A 20,846-nucleotide genomic window follows, 5' to 3' on the forward strand; every position below is an offset into this window, starting at 1 on the left:
TTGACAATAATTTGTTAAAATTGTATGTAAGTTGAAAATTAGAACTAAAAAGGCCCTTGATTCTGCAACTATTACTGCATAAAGTGAAAGAACTGCAAGTTATATCTATTGAGACATACTCTCTTTTTCCCAAAGCAGTCTTGAAGGCATAATCCTGACACACCTGATCACATAGAAGGTGAATATTTACAAAACTTTTAAATTGCTCATAACATTTTAAATGAATGGAATTCAAGCTATAAGGAAACAAAATTTAAAGGAATAAACAAATGTCGCATCACTCGCAGAATACCAGATTAATTGAAAACCTATTGAATACAACATTAGAAGGATGGGGACATAATATCCAATTACACTCACTATTTTATGGTAAAGATCCTTGCCTTAAATTAATTAATCTCGAATTTGAACTGCTGTGATTATCCGTTTTGTACGTTTGTTTACTTGAGTACTTTAATCAGCTTCAGCTATTCAAACAATGGAAAAGTTTCAATGAACTCTTTTCTAGATTAAAATTTAGTTGCTCACTTAAAAAGCCATCTTAGGATCTATAATCTAATAATAATGTAGCTTATTCATTTTTGATAAGGTTAATAATTAATATTTAAACAACAGCAAGGTTAAAACAAAGTTTTTTGTTTATTAATGAATAATAAATATAAAAAAGAAGATACAGTTTAAAGTTTAGATACTAATGTATACACTCCATCTATCCAGCAGCAATGCTATTACAATCCACAAACTTGTTGACCAAACATTCATCCATAGCATATGTGAATGTGTAGTTAAATCAAGAGGGGTCCAATTCCACGGTATTGCCTCTTTAGTAATTATACTGCCAATGTAAATTAATATAGCATTCTTTCCTACAATTTAAAACATGTTTAATTAATTAAATTATAATTAAAAAAGAAAGGTTTCAATTTTTCACTGAAACTTTAATGTTAATTATTAAAAATTTCGTTAATTTATGGCAATCGTTCATGATTTTTGTAAACTGAGTTTTCACTAACCCATATCACACATGCTAGGTAGGACAAAAAACTATATGAAACCTCACATCACTTTTTATTATTACTATTCTAGCTCATACATTTTCTTCTATCTTCGAATTTTCGAAAACAAATTAACTCATTTTTACAATTTTTAAAACCAAATATTACATTTTAGAGAGATGTCCCTCCACTTCCAGTACTAGCCTAAAAGAAAAACCCAAATTCCAATTATAGAAATTTAAGTTATGAATCTATGTGTTAAGTTGTAAACTATTATAAACTTTGAAGAAAACAGTCGGAACCATTTTCGGGAAAATGTCAAAAAAGTGAAAAACTCATTCCACGTTACTTGCTGTAGCGAGTGCGATGATGTGCAAAACGAAGGGGTTAGGTTGATAAAATCTTAACAAAGTAAAAGATTTTTTCTTGAGATTTTTGGCAGCGTGTTCACAAACACATACGTTCATACTCACACACCATTTTCATAATAACACTTCAGAGTCAGAGCACCCGAAAGCAGATATGAAAATCTGCATCAAAATTTTTTTCCGCAATACAATCTAAAATAAAAAACCGCAAATAAACCAAATAGAGTGCGCAGGGGTGTGAAGATCCTGCTAACTCACTATGGAATAACTATGAACTACGTTATGTATTTATATCGGTAACATGACAGTGAGAGGAGCTAGCTAGTCAAGTATGAACAGGTTAAACTGCTCAAAGCAAAAATAAGATTTGGTTTCAAAATAATATGTTAATCATTTTTCAATTTATTCATAAAATTGAAATGAATAATTATATATAAATTTATGAGCCCAAAAGGAACCTATACTGACAGAAGTGTATAGAGTTTTTATTTCTATATGTTATAAGTAATAATAAACACATTTATATATTAACTATCAAACCAATTATATTTTGTGCAACACTATGTACAATATATTAAATGATACCTAAAATCAATGAAATTTTGTAAAGAGGAACATGCAGATTAAAAAGTTAATGGGTGGAAAAGCGTTGACAAAGCGTCAAAAACATGTTACTCATATTCGTAGACAGCGGAACATGTATTTTCTTGAAAACACAATTTCGAAAATTCTCTTACTTCTCGAACTTCCTCTTGAATGAAAGAAAGAATGAAAGAAAGCAAAAGAAACTTCTTCAAAACACATATTACTTACCAACTTGATGGAATGGAGCTCCTGACCACCATTTTTTACAGTCAATAAACAAAAATAAAAAAATTTTCATACAAAACGCCATACTTGATGTGGCTAATGCAAAAGATACTGTCCATAAATTTTTGTTCAACGGCATAGAACCACCTTCTTTGGACCAGCCACATAAGTGACCAGCAATTACACCCTAATTTCATCAAAGTAATGTAAATTAAAATATGTACAGAAATAAATAATAAATAAATAAAATACAGAAATAAAAGTAATAAAAAAATTTTATTTACCGTTATCACAGCCATAAAAGCCCATCGAATAATACGACCTTTTGGATTCGTATAACAGAGAACGATTCTACCAGCGTGGGCCCCCAAAAACATTGTTAATGCGGTAGTCAATATTCCAAGTAATCCTGAAAGAAACGGAAGGATTTATTTTACTTTATTTTAATGCGCTCCTAATATATGAGGTGATTGGCGCCTGGAACCTTTATCCTTTTACTGCCAACCTCCAAAAGTGTAATATTTTTTGCCCAAAAACAACTTATATGGACAGAAGTAATTAAAGAGTTTTTATATTTGACATGTGATAACAACTACATTATCATATATTAAATATATGAACCAATAATATTTTGTATAATTGCATATATAGACAAATCGACAGTGAGTTGTGAGAACTCTTAGGAGAGCAAGAAATACCTAAGAGTTAGGCATTTGGATTCAAACCCAAGATTTCTGCCTGGGAATCCAGAGTTATCCATTGTAGTAACCCTTTTTCTAATGACAGTTTTTGATCTCCATATAATTGTGCTTGTTATATTTTTGTAAACTAGGCTTCTAAACACTTTTTTTTTTTATTTATTTTGTGAAACAAATTTTTAGTTAACAGTAAAGGAAATAACAATTGTGCAATCACGAATCTTTTGTAAAGAGTGTAGAGGTACTTGGTCATATTGCTTACTGGGTATTCTAGGTCAAGAACTTATTCTCTAATTTTTCTCCTAGAGATGGTCAATTAATATGGAACAAATTCAATATTTCATTAAAATAAAAAATAATTGCCCCTACAAACGGTGTCTGTTTCATGTAGGCACTTGAGGAGCAGCAACCCAACGGGTTACTACGGCACAGTACACCCTACACCAGAACTGTGCTCGCACATATATATACTTCACACAACTCAAAGGGCACAATTTACACAACCTAGAGCTACCTTCCCCTAGAAAGCGATCCTTCTAGGAGAGCTTTAAAGTCAGGCATACAGTTGGAAAGTCTCTAAACCATAAGGCAGTTGAGGCAATCGCCTAAGAATGTAATTAAATAAAAAAATAATTTTCAAATTATCTAAACGGAAGTTTCTACAATTTTACAATAGCTGAATTATACCGCTATTACCAGTGTTTTTAGATATCTTACTTGAACTTTTCAAGCAAGTACTTACAGAAACACTTGAATTCAAATACATATATATTAGATTGCAATATTAAGAGTTTGAAATTCAAAATTATATTTTATTACCTTCTGGATCGAAGGGAATTTGCGTATGATATACTTGACGAAGTGAAGTTGAATTATATAAGTGTTTAAAGGTAAAAATTTGCCTATCAATGTAGCCTGCACTGCCGCCTGTACAGTTTATATAAGAACTATTCTTATGCAATCCACCAGGTCCCAAATAACCAGTTGGGCATCCAGGAACTTTGATACAAAACAGTCCAAAACAATAAAAACCAACGAGGATGAGCATAAATATCCACTGAATCCAACTGTACAACCAATCTTGTATCTTTTTAAGCGTTCTAGGGATCTAAAAAGAAGAAGGAAAAAATACATGTATTAGGATGAATAAAATTGGAAAATAGTAATTTAATTGTATAAATATAATTACAAACATCATATCTGTTTTGAGTAGAAATAAAAAGTGTTTCCAGGCTTGCTACAATTAAGTAAGCTAAGGCCAATCTTTGTAAAACTCCAGGAAACCTCAATGTAACAGTATTGTTATTCTTAATAGAATTAAGTATAATACCAATTGCGCATAAAGCTAAACTTCTTAAAAAAACTTTCATAAGTAATGTTCCTTTTGTAACTGAATTTCTTAAATGAGCATTTAAAGATAACATTATGCTGGTACCCATTATCCAAGCAAACCTGAAAAGCATTATAGTTATAATTGTTTTATTTTTACTTTTTGAACTGGGTTGATTAATTTTAGATAAAAATGATTTTAAAAATCTGAGAGTATTCATTAGATGTTTGTTTATTCATATTTTTGCTTGTTAAGTTTCTCAAGCTTTTATTTTTTTTTCAACGAAATTGTTATTTTTTTAACAGCGTCACAATTAATAAATTTAAACAATTGGAAAGTATTGGGGAGAGCATAATTCCTTTAAAATGTATTCTCATTAAAATTTTTGATCTCTCTAAAGCTGAAAGGGAAGGGAATAGCTGAGTGCTTAGCGAATACTGGATTTCAACGCAGAGATCGCGGGTTTGAATCCAGCTACGGGTCCTTAGATTTTCACTTCCTAGGAGCTTCTTACAGTTCACTGACCGGTGATGTACAGTGATGTCTGTAACGAGAGCACACTATCCGGAGACCTGAAAAAAGCTCCGTGCACCAATAACCCCTTCAGCTGTTGACGCGCCTTAAATAAATATATATTGTAGAAAAAATAATATATATATATATATATATAGACCTAATGAAAATTTCGCACACAGCTCTTTTAAGCATTTACTAAGTTCTAAAATAAATTTTTTCTAAATGTTTATGAATTTTAGGACACTAAAGATAAATTCAAAATATGATAAAAATGATATCAATAAAACTAAACAAAAATTGTTTTCAATTTTGAAATAATTCTGAAAGTTTTTATTGTTCTGAATGTGAAAAGATTCAATATATCAGAAGTGAGTGAAGAAGGTTTACGACCTCATACACGTGACTCGGAGTACTGTAGGAACTTTATTTTTATTTTAAGATGAAAAAGTATGCAGAAAAAAACACGAATCTAAAAAAAAAAAGAAGAGGTACGAGACTGGTCTAGACTCTTGTAATTAAATAAAAATTGGAGTGAGTTAATTGTTAAGTTCTAATGCTCATTTGTGTGACACAATACAGCAATCCGATCTATTAAACATCCCAATTAGATGCCAAGACAACTGAGATAAGCTTCTGGACTGATCAAAATTATAAAAAATACAAGCTATTTGTGCAAAAGGTAATCGCTTAAAGAATACATTCCATTTTTAAGTGCAGTTAACTTTTCTTGCATACTTTTCAACACATCTTCCAAAATTTTGTGGACTTCTCTTAGCAATTTAACTACAAAAGCTATTGAGTTTCCAATTTTAAAATATGCCAAATCTAGGCGAAAGCAATAAGGCTGTGAGAATAATTGTAAATAACACGAAAAGTTATATTACTTAAAATTACATTTAAACTTTAACCGATCAAAAAGGCATATTTGCAATCAGATCACAAATATTAAGTCCAAAATTATAATTAAATAAAAGAAACTACCAAGGAAATATCACATCAGCAATAGTAATTCCATTCCAGGTTGAATGTTGAAATATCCAATATTTTCCCCCGCCGTAATTAACAAACAACATAAGCGATATTGTGATACTAAAAAAAAATAATAATAATAAGTAAAAATAAATAATAATATTAAATAAAAGAATAATAAAATAAAAATGAAAGTAAAGGCACAAAAATGGAAGAGATTCTTCCAAAAAAAACAGTCAAATATAAAGGTTTTAGTAGAAATTACCCTCTGAATACATCAAGTGATTGAATTCTTCTATTTGCACATATCTCTCTCGATAAATCTGACAGAATGGGTGTACTGGCACCAGATCTAGATATTGCCCCTAAATCCTTTAAAAAAATTCTTTACATTAATTTCAAGAAGCTAATTTTGAGAGATAATTTTCTAACTAGATGAATATCGAGTTAAGATAAAATTCATACTGAAAATAAATAAAAAGCGAGTAACAATTCATTTTTTTCATTGATGGTTTCTTAATTAGTAAATAGCTGAATAATAATACTTTACTGAAGCAAGATTCTATGTTTTATGAACATGTCACATTTAACGCGGAAACGATTCTGCTTGTGAGAAATTGGTTAGTTACTTTTTTTACCAGCCAACTAAGGGCAAATTTCTAACGAAATTTTGATTTTTGAACAAATTCTCAAGGAAAACTTTAGTAAATTTTATATTAACAATTTGGAAGTGACTTACATTTTCTGCCTCATTAACAATTAATCTGGGTTGAAAAAGTCGGATATACAATTGTGTATATGTAAAAATATAGGATCCAATAAACCACAATATCCATCCTCCAAATAATATCCAAAGGAAGGTAAAAAGAGCTAAAATAATAATAAACAGCAATAGCAAAAACTACATTAATTAATATCCGTTTTGGGATTTCAAAAATTAACTTACGTCCATTTGCACTATTTGCAGGCAATATTTCTGATAATTCAGATATTCCAGAATTTGAAATATTTATTCCATAGTGGCCATGTTGTTCAAAAACAAACGTATTCCTTCAAAAATAATATTTATTTATTAATCACAAGCTCTTAACTAACTAATTAAGCCCATAGGCCTTTGACCCTTAAACAAAGCAAAAAAAAAAAATACTTAGAAGTCAGAAATAAATCAAATATCTTAAAAGATAAATCTTAGCCAATAATTTCAGATCCTATTCAAATAGTAAATTAATATTATTAAGATTCCTTATACGATTAATTATCTAGTCATCAAGGTAGTGCGAGACAGCTTCCTATGTCCTGACTGATAAATCTACCACTGAAATGGATGAAAGTCCTTAAAATAAACATGCGTGATACGACGGATAAATTCGAAAAAATTGAAAATCTGTTTTTCAACATTTTTTTTACTTACTAGGTATATAAATTTACGAAATTAATAATAATAATTATTATTATTATGTAAGAGTAATGTTAATTCTTGCGAGGCAAACTCATTCTAATTTTAATGTTATCTTGAGTCAAAGCTTCCTTAACGAAGAAAAGTTGCACTTAGTTCACGAGTGGGCAATATGGGCCTTAGCTTTGCTTTGCCGGCCGCGCCTTGCTATAGCCTACTTTATATCACTCGTATCGCCTACTTGCTATGCGCTATGGCGAATCCAACTCAAATAACATTTAACAAAAATTAGATTTTATTTATAAAATTTTCATTATTTAATTTTTAAAAAAAGTAAAAGGTTTAATAGCTTTTCTTTTTTTAAATAAACGTTTTGTAATGAACATTTTTACTTGTCTAATGTGCAACAAACAAAAGAGATGAGAATATTGGAAATGGTACAAATATGTATATAATTATGGACACCCAGAGGTAAGTTGTCTAAACAGATCACACAATCTAGACTCTAGACCAGTGGTTCTTAACACTCTGTTCCGCGAATATGGTCCAAGTGTTCCGCGAAATTTCTATTTTAAATGTACTGAAATTTAGAAACTTAGGAAAGATACGAAAACAAAAAATTGTTCCTTTATTTTTTAATTTGAAATTAATTTTAAGTTCTTGCTAAATACCGAATTCCAATTATTTAATGGTAGTGTTCCGCGTCTATGAAAAGGTTAAGAACCAATGATATAAAGGGTTGAGAATGTTTTGGGTCATGAAATTCCGTAAAATTATGGCCGTTCTATATCTCCCACTGTGAACCACGTATTGGTATGGAATTTTGTTCTCTTATACACTTTGTTTTTCTCAATTATAAACTATAGTTATTTTGTGCACAGATCTATAAATGTAGAAAATATAAACGGTTGAAAATTTTTTGGGTCATGAAATTCTGTCAAATTATGGCCGTTCTATATCTCCCACTGTGAACCACGTATTGATATGGAATTTTGTTCTCTTATACACTTTGTTTTTCTCAATTATAAACTATAGTTATTTTGTGCACAGATCTATAAATGTAGAAAATATAAAAGGTTGAAAATTTTTTGGGTCATGAAATTCTGTAAAATTATGGCCGTTCTATATCTCCCACTGTGAACCACGTATTGGTATGGAATTTTGTTCTCTTATACACTTTGTTTTTCTCAATTATAAATTAAAGTTATTTTGTGCACAGATCTATAAATGCAGAAAATATAAAAGGTTGAAAATTTTTTGGGTCATGAAATTCTGTCAAATTATGGCCGTTCTATATCTCCCACTTTGAACCACGTATTGATATGGAATTTTGTTCTCTTATACACTTTGTTTTTCTCAATTATAAACTATAGTTATTTTGTGCACAGATCTATAAATGTAGAATATATAAAGGGTTGAAAATTTTTTGGGTCATGAAATTCTGTCAAATTATGGCCGTTCTATATCTCCCACTGTGAACCACGTATTGATATGGAATTTTGTTCTCTTATACACTTTGTTTTTCTCAATTATAAACTATAGTTATTTTGTGCACAGATCTATAAATATAGAATATATAAAGGGTTGAAAATTTTTTGGGTCATGAAATTCTGTAAAATTATGGCCGTTCTATATCTCCCACTGTGAACCACGTATTGGTATGGAATTTTGTTCTCTTATACACTTTGTTTTTCTCAATTATAAACTATAGTTATTTTGTGCACAGATCTATAAATGTAGAATATATAAAGGGTTGAAAATTTTTTGGGTCATGAAATTCTGTAAAATTATGGCCGTTCTATATCTCCCACTGTGAACCACGTAATGATATGGAATTTTGTTCTCTTATACACTTCGTTTTTCTCAATTATAAATTATAGTTATTTTGTGCACAGATCTATAAATGTAGAATATATAAAGGGTTGAAAATTTTTTGGGTCATGAAATTCTGTCAAATTATGGCCGTTCTATATCTCCCACTGTGAACCACGTATTGGTATGGAATTTTGTTCTCTTATACACTTTGTTTTTCTCAATTATAAACTATAGTTATTTTGTGCACAGATCTATAAATGTAGAAAATATAAAGGGTTGAAAATTTTTTGGGTCATGAAATTCTGTAAAATTATGGCCGTTCTATATCTCCCACTGTGAACCACGTATTGGTATGGAATTTTGTTCTCTTATACACTTTGTTTTTCTCAATTATAAATTAAAGTTATTTTGTGCACAGATCTATAAATGCAGAAAATATAAAAGGTTGAAAATTTTTTGGGTCATGAAATTCTGTCAAATTATGGCCGTTCTATATCTCCCACTTTGAACCACGTATTGATATGGAATTTTGTTCTCTTATACACTTTGTTTTTCTCAATTATAAACTATAGTTATTTTGTGCACAGATCTATAAATGTAGAATATATAAAGGGTTGAAAATTTTTTGGGTCATGAAATTCTGTCAAATTATGGCCGTTCTATATCTCCCACTGTGAACCACGTATTGATATGGAATTTTGTTCTCTTATACACTTTGTTTTTCTCAATTATAAACTATAGTTATTTTGTGCACAGATCTATAAATGTAGAATATATAAAAGGTTGAAAATTTTTTGGGTCATGAAATTCTGTCAAATTATGGCCGTTCTATATCTCCCACTTTGAACCACGTATTGATATGGAATTTTGTTCTCTTATACACTTTGTTTTTCTCAATTATAAACTATAGTTATTTTGTGCACAGATCTATAAATGTAGAATATATAAAGGGTTGAAAATTTTTTGGGTCATGAAATTCTGTCAAATTATGGCCGTTCTATATCTCCCACTGTGAACCACGTATTGATATGGAATTTTGTTCTCTTATACACATTGTTTTTCTCAATTATAAACTATAGTTATTTTGTGCACAGATCTATAAATGTAGAATATATAAAGGGTTGAAAATTTTTTGGGTCATGAAATTCTGTAAAATTATGGCCGTTCTATATCTCCCACTGTGAACCACGTATTGGTATGGAATTTTGTTCTCTTATACACTTTGTTTTTCTCAATTATAAACTATAGTTATTTTGTGCACAGATCTATAAATGTAGAAAATATAAAGGGTTGAAAATTTTTTGGGTCATGAAATTCTGTCAAATTATGGCCGTTCTATATCTCCCACTGTGAACCACGTATTGGTATGGAATTTTGTTCTCTTATACACTTTGTTTTTCTCAATTATAAACTATAGTTATTTTGTGCACAGATCTATAAATGTAGAAAATATAAAGGGTTGAAAATTTTTTGGGTCATGAAATTCTGTCAAATTATGGCCGTTCTATATCTCCCACTGTGAACCACGTATTGGTATGGAATTTTGTTCTCTTATACACTTTGTTTTGCACAATTATAAACTATAGTTATTTTGTGCACACATCTATAAATGCAGAAAATATAAAAGGTTGAAAATTTTTTGGGTCATGAAATTCTGTAAAATAATGGCCGTTCTATATCTCCCACTGTGAACCACGTATTGATATGGAATTTTGTCCTCTTATACACTTTGTTTTTCTCAATTATAAATTAAAGTTATTTTGTGCACAGATCTATAAATATAGAAGATATAAAGGGTTGAAAATTTTTTGGGTCATGAAATTCTGTAAAATTATGGCCGTTCTATATCTCCCACTGTGAACCACGTATTGGTATGGAATTTTGTTCTCTTATACACTTTGTTTTTCTCAATTATAAACTATAGTTATTTTGTCCACAGATCTATAAATGCAGAAAATATAAAAGGTGGTAAATTTTTTGGGTCATGAAATTCTGTCAAATTATGGCCGTTCTATATCTCCTACTGTGAATCACGTATTGATATGGAATTTTGTTCTCTTATACACTTTGTTTTTCTCAATTATAAACTATAGTTATTTTGTGCACAGATCTATAAATGTAGAATATATAAAGGGTTGAAAATTTTTTGGGTCATGAAATTCTGTAAAATTATGGCCGTTCCATATCTCCCACTGTGAACCACGTATTGGTATGGAATTTTGTTCTCTTATACACTTTGTTTTTCTCAATTATAAACTATAGTTATTTTGTGCACAGATCTATAAATGTAGAAAATATAAAGGGTTGAAAATTTTTTGGGTCATGAAATTCTGTCAAATTATGGCCGTTCTCTCCCACTGTGAACCACGTATTGGTATGGAATTTTGTTCTCTTATACACTTTGTTTTTCTCAATTATAAACTATAGTTATTTTGTGCACAGATCTATAAATGTAGAAAATATAAAGGGTTGAAAATTTTTTGGGTCATGAAATTCTGTAAAATTATGGCCGTTCTATATCTCCCACTGTGAACCACGTATTGATATGGAATTTTGTTCTCTTATACACTTTGTTTTTCTCAATTATAAACTATAGTTATTTTGTGCACAGATCTATAAATGCAGAAAATATAAAAGGTTGAAAATTTTTTGGGTCATGAAATTCTGTAAAATTATGGCCGTTCTATATCTTCCACTTTGAACCACGTATTGATATGGAATTTTGTTCTCTTATACACTTTGTTTTTCTCAATTATAAACTATAGTTATTTTGTGCACAGATCTATAAATGCAGAAAATATAAAAGGTTGAAAATTTTTTGGGTCATGAAATTCTGTAAAATTATGGCCGTTCTATATCTTCCACTTTGAACCACGTATTGATATGGAATTTTGTTCTCTTATACACTTTGTTTTTCTCAATTATAAACTATAGTTATTTTGTACACAGATCTATAAATGTAGAATATATAAAGGGTTGAAAATTTTTTGGGTCATGAAATTCTGTAAAATTGTGGCCGTTCTATATCTCCCACTGTGAACCACGTATTGGTATGGAATTTTGTTCTCTTATACACTTTGTTTTTCTCAATTATAAACTATAGTTATTTTGTGCACAGATCTATAAATGCAGAAAATATAAAAGGTGGTAAATTTTTTGGGTCATGAAATTCTGTCAAATTATGGCCGTTCTATATCTCCTACTGTGAACCACGTATTGATATGGAATTTTGTTCTCTTATACACTTTGTTTTTCTCAATTATAAACTATAGTTATTTTGTGCACAGATCTATAAATGTAGAAAATATAAAGGGTTGAAAATTTTTTGGGTCATGAAATTCTGTAAAATTATGGCCGTTGTATATCTCCCACTGTGAACCACGTATTGGTATGGAATTTTGTTCTCTTATACACTTTGTTTTTCTCAATTATAAACTATAGTTATTTTGTGCACAGATCTATAAATGCAGAAAATATAAAAGGTTGAAAATTTTTTGGGTCATGAAATTCTGTCAAATTATGGCCGTTCTATATCTCCCACTGTGAACCACGTATTGATATGGAATTTTGTCCTCATATACACTTTGTTTTTCTCATCTATAAATTAATGTTATTTTGTGCACAGATCTATAAATATAGAAGATATAAAGGGTTGAAAATTTTTTGGGTCATGAAATTCTGTAAAATTATGGCCGTTCTATATCTCCCACTGTGAACCACGTATTGGTATGGAATTTTGTTCTCTTATACACTTTGTTTTTCTCAATTATAAACTATAGTTATTTTGTGCACAGATCTATAAATGTAGAATATATAAAGGGTTGAAAATTTTTTGGGTCATGAAATTCTGTAAAATTATGGCCGTTCTATATCTCCCACTGTGAACCACGTATTGATATGGAATTTTGTTCTCTTATACACTTCGTTTTTCTCAATTATAAACTATAGTTATTTTGTGCACAGATCTATAAATGTAGAATATATAAAGGGTTGAAAATTTTTTGGGTCATGAAATTCTGTCAAATTATGGCCGTTCTATATCTCCCACTGTGAACCACGTATTGGTATGGAATTTTGTTCTCTTATACACTTTGTTTTTCTCAATTATAAACTATAGTTATTTTGTGCACAGATCTATAAATGTAGAAAATATAAACGGTTGAAAATTTTTTGGGTCATGAAATTCTGTAAAATTATGACCGTTCTATATCTCCCACTGTGAACCACGTATTGGTATGGAATTTTGTTCTCTTATACACTTTGTTTTTCTCAATTATAAATTAAAGTTATTTTGTGCACAGATCTATAAATGCAGAAAATATAAAAGGTTGAAAATTTTTTGGGTCATGAAATTCTGTCAAATTATGGCCGTTCTATATCTCCCACTTTGAACCACGTATTGATATGGAATTTTGTTCTCTTATACACTTTGTTTTTCTCAATTATAAACTATAGTTATTTTGTGCACAGATCTATAAATGTAGAATATATAAAGGGTTGAAAATTTTTTGGGTCATGAAATTCTGTCAAATTATGGCCGTTCTATATCTCCCACTGTGAACCACGTATTGATATGGAATTTTGTTCTCTTATACACTTTGTTTTTCTCAATTATAAACTATAGTTATTTTGTGCACAGATCTATAAATGTAGAATATATAAAGAGTTGAAAATTTTTTGGGTCATGAAATTCTGTAAAATTATGGCCGTTCTATATCTCCCACTGTGAACCACGTATTGGTATGGAATTTTGTTCTCTTATACACTTTGTTTTTCTCAATTATAAACTATAGTTATTTTGTGCACAGATCTATAAATGTAGAAAATATAAAGGGTTGAAAATTTTTTGGGTCATGAAATTCTGTCAAATTATGGCCGTTCTATATCTCCCACTGTGAACCACGTATTGATATGGAATTTTGTTCTCTTGTACACTTTGTTTTTCTCAATTATTAACTATAGTTATTTTGTGCACAGATCTATAATTTTAGAAGATATTAAGCAGTTGTTCTTAACCGGTTTTCCGCGAATATGGTTTAAGTGTTGCGCGAAATTTCAATTTTAAATGTTTTGAAATTTAGAAACTTAGGAAAGATACGAAAACAAAAAATTGTTCCTTTTTTTTTAATTTGAATTTAATTTTAAGTTCTTGCTAAATACCGAATTTCTAATTATTTAATGTTAGTGTTCAGCGAGAAAAAAATATACATATAATTGTGTTCCGCGTCTATGAAAAGGTTAAGAACCACTGCTCTAGACCGATATTAGCATATCCAAACTTTATTATACATGTATTTACATTTCAAGTTGCCCTTTTCTATATTTAAAACTTAAATTTATAAATTCTCTTTAACAATAAAAGAATTATCACTAATAAAGGAGCAAATTGGATCATCAAAAATGAAAAACTTACTTAAAAAAAGAATTATTGAAGGAAAATTGAAAAATTGTCCTGTACGTTGTTTGAATTATTTCTGTCCTATGATCAGCAGGTAAAATTTCCATTAAAGGTTCTAGGCTGCACTAATAACATTATTGTACAAATTAAAAATATTTCAAAATTAAAACAAAAAATCAAATATATGAAAAAAGGGGAATTTATATTTTACATATGAGCCATTCTTACCTGGTGGCAATCAGTACTTTGCGAAAAAATATGCACAGAGCTCTCCGCAGTGTTGTATATGTGAAGGCAAGCTTCATCATAAATCAGTTTTTTATTACCACACTGTAAGTAATTTTCCGTCATCTACAAAACAGTAAATTAACCGAATTACACGAAAACATAAGTATATGTAAAAGATATCGGAATAAACTTTTATTCAAACAAATGAAGTTTAGAAATGTACCCCACAAAGTTGATTACGATCCGCTTTTTTGGATTGAGCCAAATCTTCTAGTTAAAAAAAAAAAAAATTATAGAGATGGGCCGGTCTCCAAGTCTGCTATTTCGGAGTGTTTGTTACCCATCTTTAGTCCATGTATAGATGACTAGTAATTACTTCTTATGGAATGCAGAAAAAGGAAAAAGGCCAAGCTAGGAAACCATAACTGGTCTTCCTGAAGTAAACACTACCTGGAATTATTTTTCTCTGTACCCCTTTCTGTCCCCAGAGCGTAAGAAGGAGCTATAAGTGTTTTATGATCTATTGGTTCACAGCGTACAATTTCCCATTCATAATCACAGGAGTACAGAGGAATATTATGAAGTATTTATTCTGCCAATGATAAATACTCAAAACGAAATATTTGTACATTCTTGTCGAGAAAGGAATGAAACTATGAATGAATTTTTAAAACTACAGAGGATTAGCTGTAAAGAAGGAAAAAAAGTCCACACACTTTAAACGACTAAGGTCAAAATGTGACCAAGGTGGGAATCCCGTTCGGAGTAGCTTAAGAATATCTGCCAAGAACTCGGGACGTAAGAAGAGCTACTCTTGAAAGAAGACGCACAAGACCTACAACAACTCAGCTCAGCGTTTAGAAACAAAACTGCGAAGGCTAGGTTAGTGTGATCAACCAGGTTAGAGTCCTCGTCTCGGCCATTACCTTTTAATGAGCTAATAAGAGAATTTACACTAAACTATGCTAGCTGTCCGCCTTCTTTCTTGTCTTATCTAATATCTTGCCTTATCAGTAAGTAGGGATTTGTAAACCCAAATGGAGGAGCTTATCAACTGATAAGCTTTATACCTTAACGAAAACGAAAGATTCTCAAAGAGAATAAATGAGAACTAAACTCAGTCTCTTAAATGTTTCAGCTATCCTGACAATGAAGAGGTCTTTGAACATTTTCGTTGGTTGAAGCCTCAGTAAAGGAGTTATACTGAAAAGCTCAGTATGAGGCGTTTAAAATTTATAATTAGAATGAACTGCTGTAGTTCTGAGTCATTACTAAAAGGTAGAAAAAGCGATAATGTATATGACAAAAATTCATATTTAAACAACTTACTTTCTAAGGAAAAGCTTTCGTGCACACAACCCACTTAATAATTATATCATACCTTTTTGGTTTACAGTTAGGTTAATCAACTACGAAGTTCAGATGGAAGGATAAAAAATTACATGCTCTTTTAGCTTCAAGTTAAATTTGATTAAAAGGTAAAGAAAGATTTGCTCTTTTTTTACCATTTAAACTCCTTGCCGGTAATTCCGCATCACAATTCCTAAAAACCCACATAAGTTAATATAAAAAATTAAATGGCACGAGTCATCATTTTATACAAACTAATTTTTCGACCATACATACACTAAATAACTCGTGAGTGTATTTAGTATTTTTATTCTTACCTCAAAAATCTAATTCCAGATATCTTTAATATTGCTTGCAGACCAAGACGTGCTTAGATACTGTATCCAGATATTTTAGAAGTTCTAGAAGTATTATTTCAATTTGATAAAAGACATTTACTATTTCTGTTTTAACTCATTATTAATTTTTTTCAGCTTTCATAACAGTTATTGTTTCATTGAATTTTTATAAAAATTCATATTGATAAGGAGGCAATAATTTTGTGTTCAGTCAGATGTGCCTGTAGTTGAATCAGTATAAGCTTACAATTCTAAATAAATACGATTTCAAATACACAGACAAAAATTATATATGATAAACCAAACTTGATTTATCTTGAATTAATACTTACAAAAGCGTCCGACCATTTCACCTTTGATGAAAATCAGCTTACGGGAACTTTTCTACTACAATTAGAATGCAATAGTTGACATTGATATAACCTTCCATGCTGTTTCAAACACCTTGGAATCTGATTCGACAGTCTAGTGCCCGTTTCTTGCGGCAGTTTTTACTTTTGAAGCAACATTTAAATTTAATAGCCTTTAATTCCGGAGTTTTACTGTGAGTTATAAGGTTCAATAACCGTTAATTATTGTGCTTCCGACAATAATTGTAACATCTATCAATATCTATAATAATTACACCGATTGTAAATATAAAGTTAAAAATAATAGTTTTCTGTTTAATGCAGATGAATTTAATTTGATATTGTTTCATCACATCATGCTAACAGAATGCCTAAAACTAGTGGAAATATAAGTGAAAAAGAAAGTTTACCTAATTCAGTTATTGCTGAAGGTGAAAATAGTCAATCTAATAATGACAAGGCTTCAACATCCAAATTATTGGTAAGGAACTGTGAAGTTCTCCACCACCAATATCAACCTTCAGGTGATATACCATCCATTTCACAAACTAAGAGCGAACAAGAAAATTTAGAAATTACGTTAGCCGATCCAAAGCCGTATTCTTGTATAAAATTAGCTGACTACATGAAAATAATTAATGAGATTGGATGTCGTAAAGTAAAAATTCCACCCAACAAAGGCAAAACCTCCAAAAATAAGGTAATTCAAACCTTCAGTTACTTTTAAACGTATGGTTGGATGCATAGTGCTGGAAAATTTTAACAGAGTTCGCATGCTTATTTTCCAGTAGGAATATTGGTGGTAAAGGTTCACCGTAATAAGAATTGTTTTCAAGTTACTCAACTTTCAGAGTTTTTTTTTCTACGTTGCGATTTCGATCATATGGCTATGTAGTTTAATGGCTTGGTTTAATGACTTGGTTCTTGGTATGAAAAGGTTGAGGTGGGGGTAAAAACTTATATGTAAATTCATTTAACTTGGGCCCACCTGTTGGAGCCATCCATTTCTCACTGTTCTTTGTATAATTTTCTGATAAATGAAGATTTTCTGGTAGATTGTAATGCTCTTTTTAAAATCCGTTCACGTTTCTTTATCAAAAAACTTTCTACACTCTCATATATCCTTTATTACGCTACTCTCCTGCGATTGATTGTGGATGCCTGAATAATTTTGGAAACACGCCGCCGCTTTTGAAGCTGTGATTTTAATTTTCCTAACTAAAAATTACTGTGATTTATATCGCATATTTTCTTTTTATTGTTAAACTCTTTAAGTTTCATTAGTATTTTCACTGCTGTTAATAAATAATTATTTGAAAATGCTATTAAGGGAAGGGATTAGCTATGTGGTTAGCGTATTGGATTCCAATGCGGCGGTCCCGGGTTCGAATGGTGCTGCTGACCCTTGGATTTGCTCTTTCTGGAAGCTTCTTACAGCTTACTGTCCGGTGATGGACAGTGTTGTCTGTAACGAGAGGACATTGTCCGGAGGCCAGCAGTGCACTGGAAAAAGCTCCAGGCGCCAATAACCTCAGATGTTGACGCGCCGTAAATCATAAAAATAAATTAAATAATAAAAATAATAATGTTATTAAATAATTTAATGTGTCAGTAACGTTTAACTTGGTAGTAGGGGGATTTTATTTAGAATTGTGACTTTATGTTTGGTAACTATTCAAGGGCTGTAGTAAAGGGAGAACTCCTCGCCTCCGAAAGCTTTTATCCAATAAATTTTGTAATGACAAGTGTTCCTGATTCAGCGACTTCTGAATGATTTGGTTATCTTTGCCAACCAGGGCGCAGCAGTTCCTTCATGCAGTGGCGGTATAAAAATAACGGTGGTCACCGACGTCCTTTCAAAATGCCGAGCCAGTGATATTCCCTCCAAAAGTTGCCATAATTATTTGAAGTTGTGCCCTCTGAAACCAATTTTTTAAGTTAAAATTACCAATCCTCTAATATTAAAAGCGAAAATAAAGATCATTAGTGATAGGATGTCGTAAAGGTATCCCTTTCTAGCAAAGAAAATTACTAACAAACAAGGTATTGGGAATGGTTGAATTTAGGTGTTGGTGAAAATGTTAATGTAGTGCCAAAAGACGAAAGTTTAATCGGTAAAATTTCTTCTTTCACACAAATCTGATGAACCTAACTGTGTAGGTTGATAAAAATACGAATCCTGTCGGGATGAAAGAGAACGAAGATGCTATGATAGATGAAATTATGTTTAATCTTGTGTTAATACATATGTATTTCTTAATTAGGATCTATTTAAAAGTAAATAAATGATCGCCATGTTATTTCAGGCGAGGCCTAAAGTTAAACTAAATTTAGAAAGTATAAAATTCGATCCTATAGAATTGCCTCAGTCACCCATTATCAGTTACCTCCGAAAGAGGAAATCATCAGGCTGATCTGATTCTGAGACCTGGTTATATGCACTTGCAGCATCAACTTCTTAGCGTGCTTAGAAAGAGAGGGAAACAGTAGCTAATTAACATAAAAGCATATTATTTTTATACACAACTTGTTCCAAAGTACATTGTTTGTTTTCAAGAGTTCTGGGTCCTTCCGACTATCACCCTTGTCGTTTTAGAACATGGTATTAAACATTTGGGGAAAAATTTGAAGGTTAGAACATCAATAAATGCTGTTTGAGAAAGTTGCGTAAGGGTTACACTATCAACCAATTCTACTTGCCGTTCGGTGCTCTCTGGCATTTTATTGAAGTTTTAACAAAGTCAAAACGAACAGGTTAATTACATTAACAGATTAACTTTTAATTACATTAAAAGCATTTAACTGACGTAATAGTTTTAGATGTAACTGCATTTAAACAAAATCGAAAGATAAATTGACTTGGATTGATGGAAAATATAAATATTCATGTACATATAATAATAATAAGAAAGTAAGCATTAATCTAATTTCATTCTAATTCAATTTTAGGGTCTTAAAAAAATTAATATTCCTTTAGACGAACAAGTTTACAAGGGATTGATAGATCTTGAAGTAAGGGAAGAAGATTTAGGGATTAATGTTGGCCACATGAAGCCGAAAGAGATTCCAAAACAAAAAGATGCTGAACCTATTCTTTCAAATTATTATAAACCAAAATTTAATCATGAATACATTGTAAAACCACATCCACCAGAATTTGAAGTTACAAAAATCTGGAACTTTAAAGGTACTGGAGTTTTAAATGCTTTAAACCGCTGGTAAATGATCGATAATAAAATAATAAATGTATTCAGTGTTTGGTTAATTAATTGTTTTAATTTCTTGCTAAATGTTACAAATACTTTCTTTAATTTATGCGCTCTTTAAATTTCTTACTTTTCAGTGAACATTTTGAATATTTATTAATAACTCACTTAATAAAACATTGGATTTTTTTGTTTTAGTATCCAATTATTTATTTTTTCCTTTTCAATTTTTTTTTTGTTTCTTTAGTATTACTTTCGAAGAGGTATTTTTTTGCGCTTTGACTTTAGAGCGTATTTGTTGATCTTATCAAATATATACCAATTATAATAAGGGGAAAACAATTGTAAATTGCGTTTGTGAGAGTTTATTGAAAGTGTCTATTTTAAAAATCCTAAGTAAATGTACGAAATATATATTAGTGCAAATGAATTTGATCCTACCCTCATATCTGTAAGTGTAATAATGAAACTTCTATCCCATATCATTGGGCATATTGAAATGAGAGAATTACTTAGATCAAAACTACATGAGGAGAATCAAAATATAACAATAATTAAAGAGTAATATTCATCATTTAGTAGAAACTATGACAACTCACTGTTTAAGTTTAGATGTGGAGTCCGCTATTAATTCCTCATTTCATTATTTTTATAGAAATGGTAAGTACATTTGGTCTAGCTAAGGAATATACTAGATTTAATGTTCATTTCAACAAGTTATAGCTCAAATCAAGTTAGCCAGTTCCTAATTCCCGACAAGAATTTATTAAAATATGGTGGAATATTTATTTGATGTAAATAAATTTTGTATTTGTTGCAAATTGCGACAACCTGATAGTTACTAGATTTTTTATTGCAGTGTTCCTTTGCTTAAATTAGTGTGTGTTTTACTAAGTGCTAAGAAGCAACCTTCTGTTCTCCTTTCTTAATAAAAAATAATTTTTAGTAAATGAATCTGATAAAGATATATTTAAAAAAATGGTATTTTAATTTCCTATATAATTTTAAGAGGGAAGATACTCTTATATTTTTTGTTGTATTTTACAAGAAAAAAAATCATTTTACTACTTTCTAATTTT

At 30.3% G+C, this 20,846-nt stretch overlaps 2 protein-coding genes across 4 annotated transcripts; one reads left to right on the top strand and one right to left on the bottom strand.

Annotated features, from left to right (window-relative positions):
• Positions 1-619: 619 nt before the first annotated feature.
• LOC141451076 (heparan-alpha-glucosaminide N-acetyltransferase-like) lies at positions 620-16,681 on the bottom strand. Of its 3 annotated transcripts, none has more exons than XM_074122126.1 (14): positions 16,544-16,681; positions 16,191-16,432; positions 15,905-16,066; positions 14,524-14,646; positions 14,311-14,420; positions 6,633-6,736; positions 6,426-6,556; positions 5,952-6,058; positions 5,699-5,806; positions 4,065-4,323; positions 3,691-3,979; positions 2,458-2,582; positions 2,177-2,360; positions 620-866 (listed from the first exon to the last, which is right to left on the bottom strand). In XM_074122126.1, exons 4-14 carry the CDS (start codon positions 14,644-14,646, stop codon positions 685-687), a joined length of 1,722 nt encoding a protein of 573 aa, XP_073978227.1. In that variant the 5' UTR covers positions 15,905-16,066; positions 16,191-16,432; positions 16,544-16,681; the 3' UTR covers positions 620-684. The 3 variants fall into 3 exon arrangements, with proteins under 3 accessions (XP_073978227.1, XP_073978228.1, XP_073978229.1); XM_074122127.1 differs by having other exon boundaries at positions 16,191-16,274; positions 16,544-16,653; XM_074122128.1 differs by lacking the exon at positions 5,699-5,806.
• Positions 16,682-16,928: 247 nt separating this feature from the next.
• Positions 16,929-19,967, top strand: LOC141451083 (uncharacterized). The gene is made up of 2 exons (XM_074122154.1): positions 16,929-17,261; positions 19,511-19,967. Exons 1-2 carry the CDS (start codon positions 16,929-16,931, stop codon positions 19,781-19,783), a joined length of 606 nt encoding a protein of 201 aa, XP_073978255.1. The 3' UTR covers positions 19,784-19,967.
• The last annotated feature ends 879 nt before the right edge of the window (positions 19,968-20,846 follow it).

This window comes from Rhodnius prolixus, unplaced genomic scaffold (genome assembly GCF_049639745.1).
Source record: "Rhodnius prolixus isolate KJV_2025 unplaced genomic scaffold, Rpr scaffold_8, whole genome shotgun sequence".
Taxonomy (NCBI): domain Eukaryota; kingdom Metazoa; phylum Arthropoda; class Insecta; order Hemiptera; family Reduviidae; genus Rhodnius; species Rhodnius prolixus.